The 16,513-nt window shown below is 41.6% G+C and overlaps 1 protein-coding gene across 1 annotated transcript in view; it reads left to right on the plus strand.

The window, feature by feature from the left end:
• The first annotated feature begins 207 nt into the window (after positions 1-207).
• The window catches only part of LOC126416154 (XK-related protein 4-like), a 61,732-nt gene continuing 45,426 nt past the window's right edge, over positions 208-16,513 (plus strand). The window contains exons 1-2 of the mRNA XM_050083708.1: positions 208-525; positions 16,222-16,323. Coding sequence (XP_049939665.1) covers positions 227-525; positions 16,222-16,323 — 401 coding nt within the window. The 5' untranslated portion in view covers positions 208-226. The remainder of the gene's footprint in view (positions 526-16,221; positions 16,324-16,513) is intronic.

The raw sequence follows: 16,513 nt of genomic DNA on the forward strand, positions 1-16,513 counted from the left end.
AATTTTAAAATAGCGCCGTCAACACTTGAGACCAACTTTAATTAGTAAAGAAGACGTTTTTATTAATTTTGTTTACTTTTTCAGATCCAGACTATTAAAAGGATATTACATATTCGTTGACAAAACAGATACGGACCTCTTACGTTATTGTTACACAATGTTACAGATATACTGAGATAGCTGGTTATATGAAGATGTGAACTGTGGAGTAGGCGGGTACCATAAAATGGCGGAATGTGTTGTTGTGAAGTTTGGCGGGGATAGAGGTGTTAGTTACGGTGACGATGGTAACAGTAATTTGCAAGATGAAATGCACAACAGTACATCATACCAGACATTCGGGATTTACCACGCTGTGTGTATTGCGTTGTCAATCGTGACTTACGTCGTTGACGTTGTACTTCATTGCTGGTTGGCATACTTTTATTTAACTCAAGGACATGGGGCGTATTTTGCGTATTTCGGTTTAACAGTAACATTTTTAGTGGTGCCAGCACTTATTTCAACCGCGTTCAGCATGCGATGGTAAAAGTCACAATAAAATTTTCCTGTAATATTTCTTATTATATGAGTATTTAGACGTGAGCCATATGTACTTTTACTTTAATGTACAACTGTAAGTATGTTACTCTTGTACGATTATAAGCACGATTGTAAAATGAAATTGCATTTAAGATATGATAGTTAAACTCGAGGAAGGACTTAACGACATTGTTGTCACTTCGGGGATGAGAGCATTACGTGCATTGTCATTGTTTACCTAATTACGTAAGGACGACTTCTATCCAACACACAAGTGAAGCACCAGCATCTTGTCTTATGTATTAAAACGAGAACAACATAAAATTATACAGGCCCAACTACTTATTACTTGGCCAATTCACAGGTTTCATATTTGACATTTGTGTGCATGCTGTACTCAGAACAGTAGAGTGTCCTCAGATACACCAAACTGATGTTATTTAATGCACTTCATGCTCGTTGCTGTGAGTGGCAGCAATTTTAATATGAAATTTTGATAATGTTTTGGGACATTTTAAGTTATGTTCGCAGAAAATTCAGTAGCTTCTCCGATCTATTTAGTTGGTCACAAGAGACATGTCATTCTGCTTGTTACTTGATTGCTATCATTTGTTATTTACTTGTGGCGATCTAATTTCTTTGTGGAAGGAGCATTTGCCACTTCAGTTTTGATGTCTTGTTTGTCAGAGTGCTATCTATTTAAAATACGTGGACAGGTTGTATACTGATGATTCCTGTTGCCTGTTTAAGAATTTTGAATGTCTGTTTTGTAGTGTGCATGAGTATTTGGGGCTGTCCTGCAGTGTTTCTGTTCAGGATCTGTTGGAAGATTAGGCCAATATGTATCTTGTAAAGCATACTTCTTGAATCTCCAATCAAGGGCTTACGGTGGATTTGTGGTGGTAGTGAAAGAGAGGGGAGTGAAGTAAATGAAGTGCAATTTCATTTAAAATTAGACCGAAAATTTTATTCATTAGGCCTAATCATGAAGTGTGACAGACATGTAATTACTGTCAACATCATACTTACGTGAGTGAATACAGTTTGAATGAGCTTTTTACATAATATTGTTCTGTAAGACAAGCAATATTAATTTCAATGCAAATTTTGATTTTTTGCGTTTTTCTTTTTTTGTACACTGCTAGTAACAATACAAAACCTAATGCATTGAATATTGTAAAGTGGTAATGTAAGTTGTTGGATCCCAGAGCCCTGTGACATTTTCAGCTGCAAGGAAAATAACGAAATAGTTTTGAGGTTTCGTGACAAATGAATCTCAGGACACTTGCTGTCAGGCAGTATACATTACATGTTCTGGCTTCTTCAAACTGATTCTGAATTAATACATCTGCCTGTTTGATTGGACAGAATGCAAGTTTTGTTTGTGAAAACCATAACTTTTCTTCTGGAGAACAGGTGGATGGTGTGTGCAGCTACCCAGTCACTATGTGCACCCTTGCCTCTGAGTGATTTGTTCACTCATGCAGGGCAGTGGAATGCTGGCTTGTCAGTAAATGTGGGTCAGTGTTGTAACCGGCACGAAGTACCCTTTCTATTTGGGCAATGTGAAGTTGGTAACAGGTCACTGTCAATTTACTGTAGCAACAGTTAGAAATGCCACAATGTAGCAAGTCATTTACAAATTCGGTGCTGGACACTACCGAAAGGTAAGCAGTCATACTAAGCAGAACCATTTCCTAGCCATGGAGTGCAGAACTCACCTCCCCATTCCTGTACTTCAACTCACTCTTCAGTGGTGAGTTGGCATTAAGCAATAATGTTCCCACTGTCACTGGAAACATGTTTGTGGCAAACATGCCAAATGTTACAGTGTGTTTACAACTTTGTTTCGTGTTAAAGTCTGTCCATGCTTGTGGTAAACATTTCTCATGCTGTATTTCTATCACCTGCTGCATTATGTGTAGTGACAACAATGATACATTGATGTGTGGTGCTGAATTATTAATACTCTTAACGTTCAAGCAAACAGAGCGAAAGATATTGTTGCTCGAAAAAGCAAAGCATGTACTACAGAACTGGTGGGAATAACTTGATATAGCAGCTGAATAAGGAAGACAATGTTGGTTTCTGTAACTTCTGTAGGATGCCATCCATAAATTTTGAAATTCTGGCAAACACTAGTTGTTTTTTCCTTATTTAATAAATAAATTACAGTCAACCAAACACTTGCTTTTACTCTCTTTTGACGAGGGAGATGATTTCAGAGCATTGCTTATTTATTTCACATTTCGAAGCAAGCTCTACCTCACATGGTAACTGGAAGTTTGTAAATCACTAGTGGTAGTCATGAAAGATTATGTAAAGATAATTAATTTGAGAAAATCAGTACATTTCTGTTTTACTGGATTTGTGGAGCACTTCAGCTTTTTAAGGCATCTGACATTTAAAATGTTAAACTTATCATTTCTCCTGCTGTTTAGTGGTTTTCATGTATCTTTTAATTTACAAAACAAATTATTGTTGGCTGAACATCAAATGTGATTTCTCGAATGAGACATTTATTTAAAAAACCACAAAAATATGACAGTACTGTCAGTGAGTAACTGAATTACTGACACAACTCAGTTCTCAAACTCAACCCCGAAGTAGCTATAACACTGATACTTTCACTCTCTTCCACAAGGTTTTACATACAGGCCTACATGGTGAAGTAGAAACTTCACCAACAAGTTCTTTCTCATCTGTAACTTTTTTTGGCACCTCTTTTGTCAGAATGTCTGCTGCCTGTCTGTCTGTTGGTTAGTGTGTAACTCACTATAAGCTTCTTCTTTTTAACTAGTTGACAAATATAATGATACCATGTCTTTGTGTTTTGATCGTTCATACAATCCTGATACATTAATAAATTTGATAGTGCTTTGTTTATCTATTAGAAAAAATAGGAACTGATAACTAAGCGGCTGCCGTTTCTTTCAGATGTTGATCTAACCAAAAAAGTTTTTTGCATACTTCATTTATAGCCATGTATTCTGCCCCCATTGAAGAAAGAGCAATGCACTGCTGTAGTTTACTTTTCCACACAATTGGTCCTCCATGGAACTTGAATGGGATGCCACTTGTTAATCGTCATGAGCTTCTGTCCCCACCACGATTGGCATCACTATAAGATTCACTATTACGGTTTATATTCATCTCAAATTTATGCCATCTGTAATTGTTAATTTAATATACCTGAATATTTCGGAAAGGTATAAACACCATTTGACTGTACAGCAGGTTTTATTTCACAGTCTAGATTTCAGCCTTAGGTCATTATCAAGTGTTAAAAGTATTGTAAATCATTTAATTGGATAGACTAAAAAAATCTACTCATAAAGCAGTGGCAGAACACACAAATAAAAGGCTGTTGTGATAGGCAAGCTTTCGGAGCCAGTGGCTCCTTTTTCAGGCAGAAGGGTTGAAGAGGAAGGAAGAAGGGTGAAGGGAAAGGACTGGAGAGGTCTAGGAAAAGGAGTAGATTTTGCAAAAGTCACCCAAAGTCGCAGGTCAGGGGAGACTTACCGTACAGGATAGGAAGGAAAGTCTTATTGTTGGGGACTGCATCAGACGAGATTTGAAAACCTGAGAGCTTAAAGGTGGAAGGCAGGGTAATATGCAAGACAGAGTTTACTACTAAAACATCATGTATGAGTTAAAAAAAGTGAGAAGCTAAGTGCATTGTACGTAACAGAAGTGGGAGGTGGCAGTGAAAAACAGACCGAAAAGACAATGAAAGATGTAGAAAACTAAAACGGAGTAAATCAAAGAGCAGTTACAGTGTAGAAAAGCTGAGAAGGGATAAATTAACGTAACTAAAGGTCAGATGTGTGGTGAGAAACAAGGACATGTTGTGGTGCTAGTTCCCACCTGCGGAGTTCTGAGAAACTGGTGTCTGGGGGAAGAATCTGGTTGGCATGTGTGATGAAACAGGTACAGAGGTCATGAATGTCATGTTCTAGAGGATGCTCTGCAACAGGATATTGCGAGTTGCCTGTGTCCATTCGTCCTAATTGATAATTTGGTGATAGTCGTGCCAATGTAGAAAGCTGAAAACAGTGTTTACATAATAGCTGGTATATGACGTCTTGTTTCACAGGTGGCTCTCCCTCTGATACTATATGTTTTGCCAGTTACAGGGCTATTATAGGTGGCGGTAGGAGGGTGGGGAAGTCTTGCAGCAGGGACAAGCACAGGGGTAGCAGCCATAGGGTAGGGAGGTGGGTGCAGGAGCAGCGTAGGGTCTGACAAGAATATTGTGGAGATTGGGAGGGCGATGGAAAGCTACTCTACGTGTGGTGGGCAGAATTTCAGACAGAATGAATCTCATTTCAGGCATGATTTTAAGAAGTTGTGGCCCTGTTGAAGTAGCTGATTAACACACTCCAAACCAGGATAATATTGAGTTACCAATGGTGTGCTCCGAAGCTGCTGTTTTTTGGAGGGATCAAAAGTACTAGGATTGAATGTGATGCCCCGAGAAATCTGCTATTTAATTAGTCTGGTGGGGTAATTGCGTGCAGTGAAGGCTGAGGTGAGAATGGTGGTGTATTGCTGTAAAGAGTCAGCACCCAAATGAATATGTTTGCTTCGGCATCTCTGGTGGTTAATTTTGTTACATTTGGAAAATGAATGTAATTATCTTTTGTTTCAAATGCCACTTTCACTAGTTTCTTGAAAACAGAAATATACAAATCTTGTCCAGAATGTTGTGAAATGCCCCTCCCCCCACCTCTTTCAAATCATTGTTATTTTCTTCTTCTTCTTCTTCTTCTTCTTCTTCTTCTTCTTCTTCTTCCTCCTCCTCCTCCTCCTCCTCTTCTTCTTCCTCTTTTTTCCTCTGCCTTACTCACGTGTGTCGTTCAGAAACTGAAAACCATGTAGGCTTGTGTACTGCTTGATCACTTGCTGTTCTCCACTGCAGTATAACAATAATTTACTGCAAAATCTTGGATTTTATAGTTGTTCTGCTAGTCCTTGCTTCAAAGGCATCCTTCTGCCTGGTACAGCGATGCCACCTCTCCTTCATCCACTACATTACTAAACTGCTTGTGAAGCATTCAGTATTTCATGTGAAACAATAATCTGAAACATCAACGTAAGCTAATGCTATGCATTGGTGAGATGTGATAGCTGGACGGAAACATTGTTTCTTTCAGTCTGCACAGTCACTGCCTGGGGTAGTTGTTTCTGTGTTTCAAAATATTTTGCGAACCTCAGCCACTGATTAGTAGTTGGAAACATTATTATACTTGGCTTTCAACATATTCCAGCAGTTTGTGTTAAATTAAGAACTTTGGAGATGGCCTTTAGTACCCTAAGCAATGGAGAAAATTGATTGCGGTAACTAGCAATTACTACTGATGAGAAAAACTATTAAGGATGTTGTAATGTAAAAGTAAAACAGATGAACAAGAATGGCACGGAAAGCAAAAGGAAAGCAGAAATTACCATATAGACTACAAGGAAAGATGTGGTTTCGTATAGGTGTACTGTAACAACTGTTATGTTACTGCCCTCCGTACAGGGTGTTTCAAAAAGGATTTTACAACATTAAAAATTCATATAAATTTATTGAAAGAAGCTATAAAACTCTGTTTAGTGTTATTTTGTTGGGAAGCACACAGTTTGTTTACCTTAAACTAAAGGTGCTGTAGGGAGGTACAAACATGATATCCTTGATGAATCCCCATAATAACCAAAAAATTGAGTGGTGTCAGGTCTGGGGAATGTGGGGCTACGCAATTAGCACATCACGGTCTATCCATTGACCTGGAAAGTGGTCACTGAGAGAATCCCGTACGTCAGCCAGGTAGTGAGGTGATGCACCATTTTGCACGAAGTAAACATTTTGTTCTTGGTCATCCTAATCGATCTATGGTATTGGTTTTGTATGGCTGTTGACAAAACGTCTCTTTTGCTCAACAATGTAGTCAGATGCGCTTGGACGACCTGATTATTTCCCATGGGTTACTGAGCACCCTGTTCCTACAAAACATTTATGCCACACACAAATTGTAGGCCTTCTAGGAGGATCTTTAGCATACTTGGTACAAAAATTGTGCTGAACTGTTTTTGCCAGCTTAGATTTTTCAAACCGAAACACATAGCTAGCATGCTCGGGTCCAGTGAAGGCAGCCATCTTTAACACAACTACTGCTAGCGCTCCTTACTGTGTGGTAGACTCTGTTGACTCCATGGTTTTTCGCTGCATTTTGCTGGGCTTTCTTGATGGATTTTTGGGTTTGGAAGTGGTATACAGTAATGGCTCAGTGGCCAATAGATGAACCGGGTTTGCCTACATATGTCAGGTGTAGTGAACTATGCTTTCTGCCAGACTGATGCAGAGTATTGACTGCTGAATTGGTGTCTATCAGCCGAGCCTTCAGTAGTGTGTATATGCCCCGGGATAATCAGGAAATTCTGGGAAAACCTGCAGAAGAATACTGCAGAATAATACAACAACAGTAAAACATAAACAAGAGAATAATACCAAAATAAAACTTTATTTGCAAAGGAAATGCACCATTTACGGAAAAAAAACACGGTACACACACAAGCTTCTGCTGACAGTAAAATATGTCAGAGTATGCAATACTTCATAACAACAAACTGCAGTTGCTTTGACACTTGTGTGTGATCCGTGTTTTGATGATGTTTGGCACATTTCTTTGCAAATAAAGTTTTATTAGGTGTTATCCTCTCGTTTATGTTTATTTGCTGCAGTAGTGGGCTAAAGTAAAGTTCTTTTTTAGAGTTACCTGTTCATATCAGCCAACATTACAAAAATTTGACTGAAAACTAAAAATAATGAAAAATTCCCAAAAATCTAAAAAATTATTGTGTTTTTCCCACATGAAAAAGTTCCTGGGTTTTTCGTGGCTTTCTCGATTATCCTGGGGCGTGCACATCCTGTGAGAGGTTTTGTGTAAAATAATCTTCAAATGATTAAACAGGGAAATGTTTCTTTTACAACAAGCATGGAAATACTTATAAGAAAGCAAGCCACAGAATGAAGTTAAAAGGATAATGTATTTGGAAGTCAGGACCAGCACAATGGATCATTTCAGAGAAAACCAGACATTCCCCTCTCAAAAAAAGTTCGCAAGTTATATCAAAAGTTGGTGATACTGAATCAAGATGGCTAACTTCAAATTTTTCTGAAGCAAGCAAAGATGATCGATTTCTACCACATTTCTGTTATAGGTTATGTTAAACCAAATAGTGTAAAATCCAGGATGGAATATGACAATATTATGACAAGGATAGTTGCTACGCACCCTATAGTGGAGATGCTGAGTCGCAGATAGGCACAACTGATGATAGATGTTCAAGTGTGTCCCACGCGTAACATTTTTTTTTGCCCTTTTTTGCACATCTCTGTACATGTGTGTGCATGCATATGTTAACTTTAATTAAATTTTATTATTTTTATGTTCATTTCAGTGTTTTTGTCTAGCTGACGACCTCAAGATTGAAGAAGCTGAACCTTACTTGAAAATAACAATTGGAACATCTACTGTATTATCAACTATGCAAGTCAGATGCAAAAGATGTATGAACAACTAAAAATGAAAACCAAGGTTTTTAAAAACTGGAAAACAGGCAGATCTCACAATTGGATAAACTCTTTAAGTATGAGAGGAATCTGGAGAGGCTGCAGATGGAAATGAAGGTGGTGATTAGCTTATGTAACAGTCTCACTCTCTACCTTCTCAGAAGAATCTGTGGGTCCATATTGGTCCCCAGCCACCAGGAAATGTCTGGAGAATATTGTGTGCATTGCTCAAATCACAGAGGATGAAAATGGCTCAGAAAGTGCTGGTTTACTGTCATCAGCTTTGGAAGTGCTTTGTTACAATGCAAAATTAAAAAGTGGATTAATCAAAAGAGATTTCTACTTCAGGCCAGATACTGTATATGCATGCTCGGGAATTAATGACTGTATAACTGTCTCAGAGAAAGAAACCAAAGAAAAGTCATAGAAGCACTACTTGACAATGTTCTTGAAAGAAGCTTTCTCAGTTTTCAAAGAAAGAAACCCAGAACTTAATATTGGTTTCTTCAAATTTTGTAGCTTGCAGCCAGAGAATGTTTTACTTCTGTAAAGCACTCCATCTGATCAGTGCAAGTGCAGATTACTCGAGAACTTTATTTTCTAACTTAAGGCCTAAAATACAGCTATTCAAACTCTTTTGGAGAAAAAACTGTGTGATGTGCAAATCAACTCTGCTTGCTGGCAAAATAGGTGTGAAACCAGCTATAATGGCAAACTTTTCCTGATGCAGGAAACAGTGATGGGAGTTATTTTGAAATGCTAGGGAAATTAATATCAATAATTAAAACTTTCTAGTAAAGGAGGCCAGGTTTGAGATCTATTTGAAGACAGTACAAGATATGCTAATCTTTAAAGCCCAAGTACACCTCAGACAATACAGTTTGCAGCACTGAAGTGGTTAAATAGAAATCAGTGGTATCCACATCTTGCAAATGGATTTTTCATTTCTTTCTCATACAAATTATGATTACACTGTGGTCCAGAGGAAGTGTTGTGGTTTTCTCAGCAGCCTTATTATTTTAAGGAAAATGTCAGAATTCCTTGTTTGTTACAAAACTTAAAATAAGGTCAAAACACAATTTTTACATTCATAGATTTTTTTTTGTATTGTAATATTTTCAGTGCAGAACAACCAAACACTGAAAATACTTCTGGAGAGTAATCTGGAATGATGGTCTTGCCACTCAGTTAAAAACATGCATGACCAACGTTCTAGACTTCTGCCTTAGAAATATAGCAAATGTTTTTCGTAGGCCTGTTTTACAACAGCCCATGGAAAAGGAGTTGGAGTTGTTGTTGGAGTATGGCGTATGGGGAACTGTCAAAGAACTTGTTCCTGGGAAAATGATGAGCCAAGGAGAAAATGACTGCAAAATACTATGCCAATCTTTTTGCAAAAATATGGTGATCTTCTACACTGGTGAACAATTAATCAACAATAAAATTGAACAAGAAAATCCTTCAAGAGATTTTCTACCAGTCCCTTGAATTTCACCATTTCGCACAACAAAATCAAAAGGACTGCCCACACAGCTACAACAAATGCTCTCTCTTCAGATTGTTACTTTTTGAGATGAAGCTAGTATGGTGGATTTGTTGCACCTAGTGATTGACCAGTAGTGGCTGATTGTAATGAAAACTCTGGTAATTAACAGAGGAGAAATAACTGAAATTTACCAAGACACAGTAGAAGTTAATGTCATCCATGAGTCAAAGGTAAAAAACAGGATTGACATACCCTACAGCCACAATGAAATTCTGAAGATAAACCTTGAACCACTAATTACCAACAACAGGGGACTTTGTAAATGCATTGACAATTAGTTAACAATTTTCTTAACTTTTAATGTTGCAGTACTGTAACTTTAACAAATGAGTTGGCACTATAATTTTAATATCTTTGGTAATCAAAGAAAAGAGTTAGAATTCATATAATGTCCCACCTGTAACAGCAGACAAATATATCTTTTACAATTTGTTCACTCTTTAAAATTAATGTTACATGTGGAATATATAGAAAATATACTATTGTTGTTACTCAAAAATTTTGATTACAGTAAGACGATCATAGGTTCAAAGAGCTTTTAAATACAAATGAGAAAAATGTTTACCATATCTCGTGGGTGACCGCCAGTAATTTGAGTTGCACACTAACTGGTTGTTGTTACATTCAGTTTTTAAAGCAGAATAATGAAAAAGTATTAATAAAGTGCAAATTCCCCACATCCCACAGTGTGTGATGAATTTTTTAAATCTTACTGCATTGGACTCAAGTTGAAAACTTAACGCTGAGGACCAGCCCGGCACCATATGTCGAGACTCTGGACCACTGGGTCCAGATACTCCATGTGCGCCTCCTCACATTTGCATCAGCTGTGGAGAAAACCACTCCCCCCTGCTCGCCAGACTGCCCAGTACTCCAAAAGGAGAAGAAAATCGTGGAGTACAAGACCCTGGACCGATTGACTTACACAGAGGCTAAACGTAAATTTGAAAGATTACACCCCATTCGGTTGACGTCGACATATGCTGCGGCTACGTCACCATCGCCATCCCAAGTGCCAGTGGTTCCTCACTCTGTGCCACGAACAGCAGACATCCGCCCCCTTGGTGTAGGGGGCAAATCTTCCTCCGTTGCTTCCAAACGACCTACTTCAGGAGCAAGGCCATCACAAAAGCAGAGGACATCAGTCCCCTCCCCCCTGCTGGAGAAGCAACAGCCTCCTCTGGCTCCTCTCGTGTGGAAGGGGTCCCGTGGGCCCCTCTTTCCCAAGGTCTCCACTAATGCCACGGTGGACACTTGCCAGTGGCTCAAGGAGCCAAAAACTGCTGCATGAAGAGCTTCATGGTCTTCCTCCGTGCCTGAAGCTACTTTGGAGAAATCTTCCCAGCAAGCTGCAAAAGAGAGGCGAGAGAGCACGTACTAAGAAGTAGCCTGCTAAGAAACAGGACCCTCTGGTGGCCCCAACACCACAACTTCCTATCAGTTCCGCATCTGAGGATGCGGTGGGGATTTTAGCGTCACCTGTGGACCTGGACCTCATTAATTCCTCACACACCATAGACAAGGCTACAAATACTCAATTGGTGGCAGCAGGTGACCCTGAGGCGTAACCTACCTCCTTGCACCTTTCATGTCTTCCCAGCCTCACGATAATGTCATCCTCCAGTGGAATGTGGCGGTTTTTTCCACCCTTGTCTGAGCTTTAGCTACTCTTAAACTTTACACCTGCTTTCTGCATTGCCCTTCAGGAAACCTGGTTCCTGGAAATGCGGATCCTGCCCTCCACAGCTATAGCGGATATTACAAGAACCATAGTGACTATAATAGTGTGTCAGGTGGAGTTTGTCTATGTCCTGCAGTAGGCAGCGAACCTGTGCCCCTTCAAGCCCCTTTTGAAGCTGTGGCTGTCAGGATAGGGACGACGTAGGAAATAACTGTCTGCAGTGTATATCTTCCTCCAGATGGTGCAGTACCCCTGAACGCATTGGCTGCACTGATTGATCAACTCCCTAAATCTTTCCTACTTTTGGGAGATTTTAATGCTCGTAACCCTTTATGGGGTGGCACTGTGCTTACTGGCCGAGGCAGGGATGTCGAAAATGTACTGTCACAACTCGACCTTTGCCTCTTAAGTACAGGTGCCCCACACATTTTAGTGTGGCACATGGCTCATATTTGGCCATTGATCTTTTGGTTTGCAGTCCTGGCCTTCTCCCATATATCCACTGAAGAGCACATGGTTACCTGTATGGTAGTGACCACTTCCCCAAATCCTGTCACTCCCTCGGTGTCAGGCCCACAGACACTTGCCAAGGTGTGCTTTAAACAAGGCAGACTGGAAAGCCTTCACCTCTGCTGTCACTGCTGAATCTTCCCCATATGGTAACATTGATGTGGTGGTTGAGCAGGTATCTACAATGATCATTTCTGCACTGGAAAATGTGATCAATCATTCTTTGGGGTGCCCCCGGCAAAAGACAGTCTCTTGATGGTTACTGGAAGTCGCTGAGGCAATTAGGGAGTGTTGGTGAGCTCTACAGCGGCATAAGTGGCACCCTGCCCTGGAACACCTCATAGCCTTTAAACGGCTCCATGCCCGTGTTCGCCAACTTATCAAATGACGGAAACAGGAATGTTGGGAGAGATACGTCTCAACCATTGGTTGCCATACGTCACATTCCCAAGTCTGGGCAAAGATCAAATGAGTTTTTGAGTACCAGATCCCAACAGGTGTTCCTGATGTTAACATAAATGGCGTGTTATCTACCAACGCCAACGTGATTGCTGAGCACTATGCTTGCGCCTCTGCGTCGGAGAATTACCCCCCAGCCTTCCGCACTCTCGAACGGAGGAAGGAAGGAAGGGAATGCCCTCTCGTTCACTACACACCACAGTGAACCCTATAACACCCCGTTTACAGAGTGGGAGCTCCTCAGTACCCTTGCACATTACCCCGACACAGCTCCTGGCCCAGATCGGATCCACAGTCAGATGATTAAACATCTCTCGTCTGACTACAAGTGACATCTCCTCGTGACCTTAACCGGATCTGGTGCGATGGCGTCTTTCCATTGTACTGGTGGGAGAGCACCGTCATATCAGTGCTCAAACCCAGCATAAACCCACTTGATGTGGACAGCTATTGGCCCATCAGCCTCACCAACATTCGTTGTGTAAGCTGCTGGAGTGTATGGTGTGTCGGCTGGTGAGTTGGGTCAGGTCGGGTCCTGGAGTCACCTGGCCTACTGGCTCCATGCCAGTACCTGGCGACCTCATATCCTTGCCACTTTATACAAGTGGAGTTTCTGAAGTCCGCTGCTTATTTCTACCCAGAATTTCCTGTTGCTTTGTACTTTGTGTGTTAAGGTTGGTGCCTCCCATAGTTCCCCCCATGTCCAGGAGAATGGGGTCCCACAGGGCTCTGTATTGAGTGTACCTCAATTTTTAGTTGCCATTAACGGTCTAGCACCAGCTGTAGGGCCGTCCGCATCACCCTCTCTGTATGCAGACGACTTCGGCATTTCGTACTGCTCGACCAGTACTGGTTTTGCTGAGCAGCGCGTACAAGGAGCTATCCACAAGGTCATGGTCTGTAGCCCACAGCTTCCAGTTTTCGGCTGCAAAGTCATATATTATGCACTTCTGTCAGTGTCGTACCGTTCATCCAGAACCAGAACTTTACCTTACTGACGTTCCCCTCACTGTAGGGGAGACATATCGATTTTTAGCACTAGTTTTAGATTCCCGATTGACTTGGCTTCCTCACTTTCATCAGCTTAAGCGGAAGGTCTGGCAGCACCTCAGTGCCCTCTGCTGCCTGAGTAATACCAACTGGGGTGTAGATTGCTCTACAACCCTTGTTCAGTCCCACCTTGACTATGGGAGTCTGGTTTATGGTTCAGCGGCGCCCTCAGCATTGCGTTTACTCGACCCAGTGCACCACTTTGGCATTCGACTAGCGACAGGAGCTTTTAGGATTAGTCCGGTGACCAGCGTCCTGATGGAGGCTGGAGCCCATGCATTACAGGTCAGGCATCCACAACTGCTCACCAGTTACACTGCACATGTTCACAGTTGTCCTGCTCATCTGAATTACCATCTCCTTTACCCTCCCGCGGTGGTTCATCTCCCGCATCGGCGGCCCAAGTCAGGGCTCACAATTGCAGGTTGCTTCTGATCCCTTCTATCTGAACTGGAGTGCTTGCCTTTACGACCTGTACTCAAGGTCCATTCGCGTACATCTCCATGGTGTACAAATAGGCCACGGCTTCGTCTGGACCTTTCACATAGCCCAAAGGACTCAGTTCACCCTGCAGCTCTGTGCTGTTGCTTCCTCTTGATTCTCGACATGTACTGAGGCCATGAAGTGGTTTACACTGACAGCTCGATGGCTGACGGTCACGTCGACTTCGCTTATGTCCTTTGAGGACACATTGAACGGCATTCCTTGCCTGATGGCTGCAATGTTTTCACTGCAGAGCTGGTGGCTATATCTCGCCGGCCGCGGTGGCCGTGCGGTTCTAGGCGCTCCAGTCCGGAGCCGCGCTGCTGCTACGGTCGCAGGTTCGAATCCTGCCTCGGGCATGGGTGTGTGTGATGTCCTTAGGTTAGTTAGGTTTAATTAGTTCTAAGTTCTAGGGGACTGATGACCACAGCAGTTGAGTCCCATGGTGCTCAGAGCCATTTTGAGCTATATCTTGTGCTCTTGACCACATCCTTTCATGACCTCGGGAGTCGTTCTTTCTGTGTGTTTCTTCTGTGTACAGCCTACAAGCTATTGACCAGTGCTACCCTTGTCACCCTTTGGTAGCGACCATCCAGTAGTCAGATCTATGCCCTGGAACAGTCCGATTGTTCAGTGGTGTTTGTGTGGACCTGGACCCCAGGACACATTGGAATCCCAGGCAATGAACTTGGTGACAGGCTGGCCAGACAGGCTACACGGAAACTGCTTATGGAGATCGGTATTCTAACAACTGACCTGCGTTCGTTTTTACGCCGTCAGGTTTTTCGGCTTTGGGAGACGGAATGGGATAGTCTTGGTATGCACAACAAACTGCATGCCATTAAGGAGACTATGAATATGTGGCAGTCCTCCATGCAGGCCTCATGCAGAGATTGTGTGGTTCTCTGCCGCCTCTGCATTGGCCACGCTTGGGCGACCCACGGCTACCTCCTGCACCATGAAGACCCACCTCAATGTCAATGTGGCGCCTGGTTGACAGTGTTCCATATTCTGGTGCACTGTCCCACTTTGACTGCCCTGCAACAAAATCTTCAGTTACTGGACTCATTGCCATTAATTTTATCTGACAACACCTCATTGGCTGATTTAGTTTTGCGTTTTATTCGTGAGGGTGGATTTTATCATTTGATCTAAGTTTTAGCGCATGTCCTTTGTCCCTCTGTGTCCTCCACCCAAGTGCTTTTAGGGTGGAGGTTTTAATGTGTTGCAGAGTGGCTGGCTTCTCCTTTTTATTCTCATGGTCAGCCAGCCATGGTAATCTGTTTTGTCATTTTAATCTCTTCTACCTGTTTCGTGCATTTCTGTGGTTTTCTTCTCCCCTTTTGTCCATTTAAGTGTTTGTTGCCTTTCCGTTGCTCTTGTGGTTTTTCCTTTCTCTCCGTTTTGTGTTGTCAGTCTCGCTTGTTTTAGTCTCACCCTTGTGGCATTGTTTTATTCGGAACAATGGACCGATGGCCTAGCAGTTTGGTCCCCCCCCCCCCCCCCCCCCCCCTCCCCCTGTTTTAAACCAGCCAACCAACCAGGTACCCCACCAAATGTTGGGTGCACAGAAGTGAAATTTATAATTGTGCTTGTCAGAAACATTCAGCGGCTGCAATCAGTTTCAGTTGTGTTCATAGGACCGTGCCTAATCACATCTTCAGGGAGGCAGGGGGGGGGGGGGGGGTCGTGTTCATAGGACCGTGCCTAATCACATCTTGGGGGGGGGGGGCAGCAAAAATTTTTTGACAACCAATATTATACGTGAAAGCTTAGCTTTCCTTGTGGCTGTGCTGTATGCATATTAATTTAAACCAATAACTTTGTGTATTTGTGTGTTGGCGCTGCTGCTTTAAAATGCTATTGCTGTTGGCTGACTACATCATGTGTCCTATGCTCTGAATATCTGCTGTCATTGGCTAGCAAGATCACGTGACATGAGCCATGATTGGTTGACAAAAGTGCATTGAACCTCAATTTCAGTGCTGCAGAGGCTACTGTGCTGTATTTGGTGGAATTCCTGCTGATGTATTTCGTGGAATTCCTATTTATAATTTTCTAATGCAAAAATATATAGCGAAAATGTTGTTGTGCATCAAAAATCTTTTCAAATACGTAGCTTTTTGCTGGGTTTCGTTTCCTAAAGTGCTAAGAAGTTCGGTGCCAGTGTATAAAACCTTCACCGTTCAAAGGATTTATAAGTTTACAGTTCTGAGGGAAAGTATATTGTCACTTAACACGGAAAAAAGGTACTTTCACCAAGGGTATAGTATATTTTCACCCAGGAAAAATGTATTTTTAACCAGGAAAACTGGGAAAATCTAGGATTTTTTTTTTCTTGTCCATGCTTACACCCTATTCTAGGCTCAGTCTCAAAAGTATTGCAAACTTGAGACATCTGTTAATTCCTTTCAGGTACATAAATGATGTGGATGAACCATCATTGCCTAAACCACCACTGTGGAAATGGGTGGTGAGGATAATAATGCTGCTTCTACAGTTAGCTCCACTACTTAGGTAAGCATTTCTGTAAAACTTCATTTAACATCTTGGAGCAAAAAATTTTGATTATTTTTCTGTGTTGAATTTGTGTGAAATATGTACAACTGACTTGACACCAAGTGATGAAAATGATCCTCCTTATGGGGTGTATCAAAGAGTATTTCATGTACCACTATAATTTCTTATCTTTGTTGTTTCATTCAAG

Source organism: Schistocerca serialis, chromosome 8, assembly GCF_023864345.2.
Source record: "Schistocerca serialis cubense isolate TAMUIC-IGC-003099 chromosome 8, iqSchSeri2.2, whole genome shotgun sequence".
In the NCBI taxonomy this organism is placed as follows: domain Eukaryota; kingdom Metazoa; phylum Arthropoda; class Insecta; order Orthoptera; family Acrididae; genus Schistocerca; species Schistocerca serialis.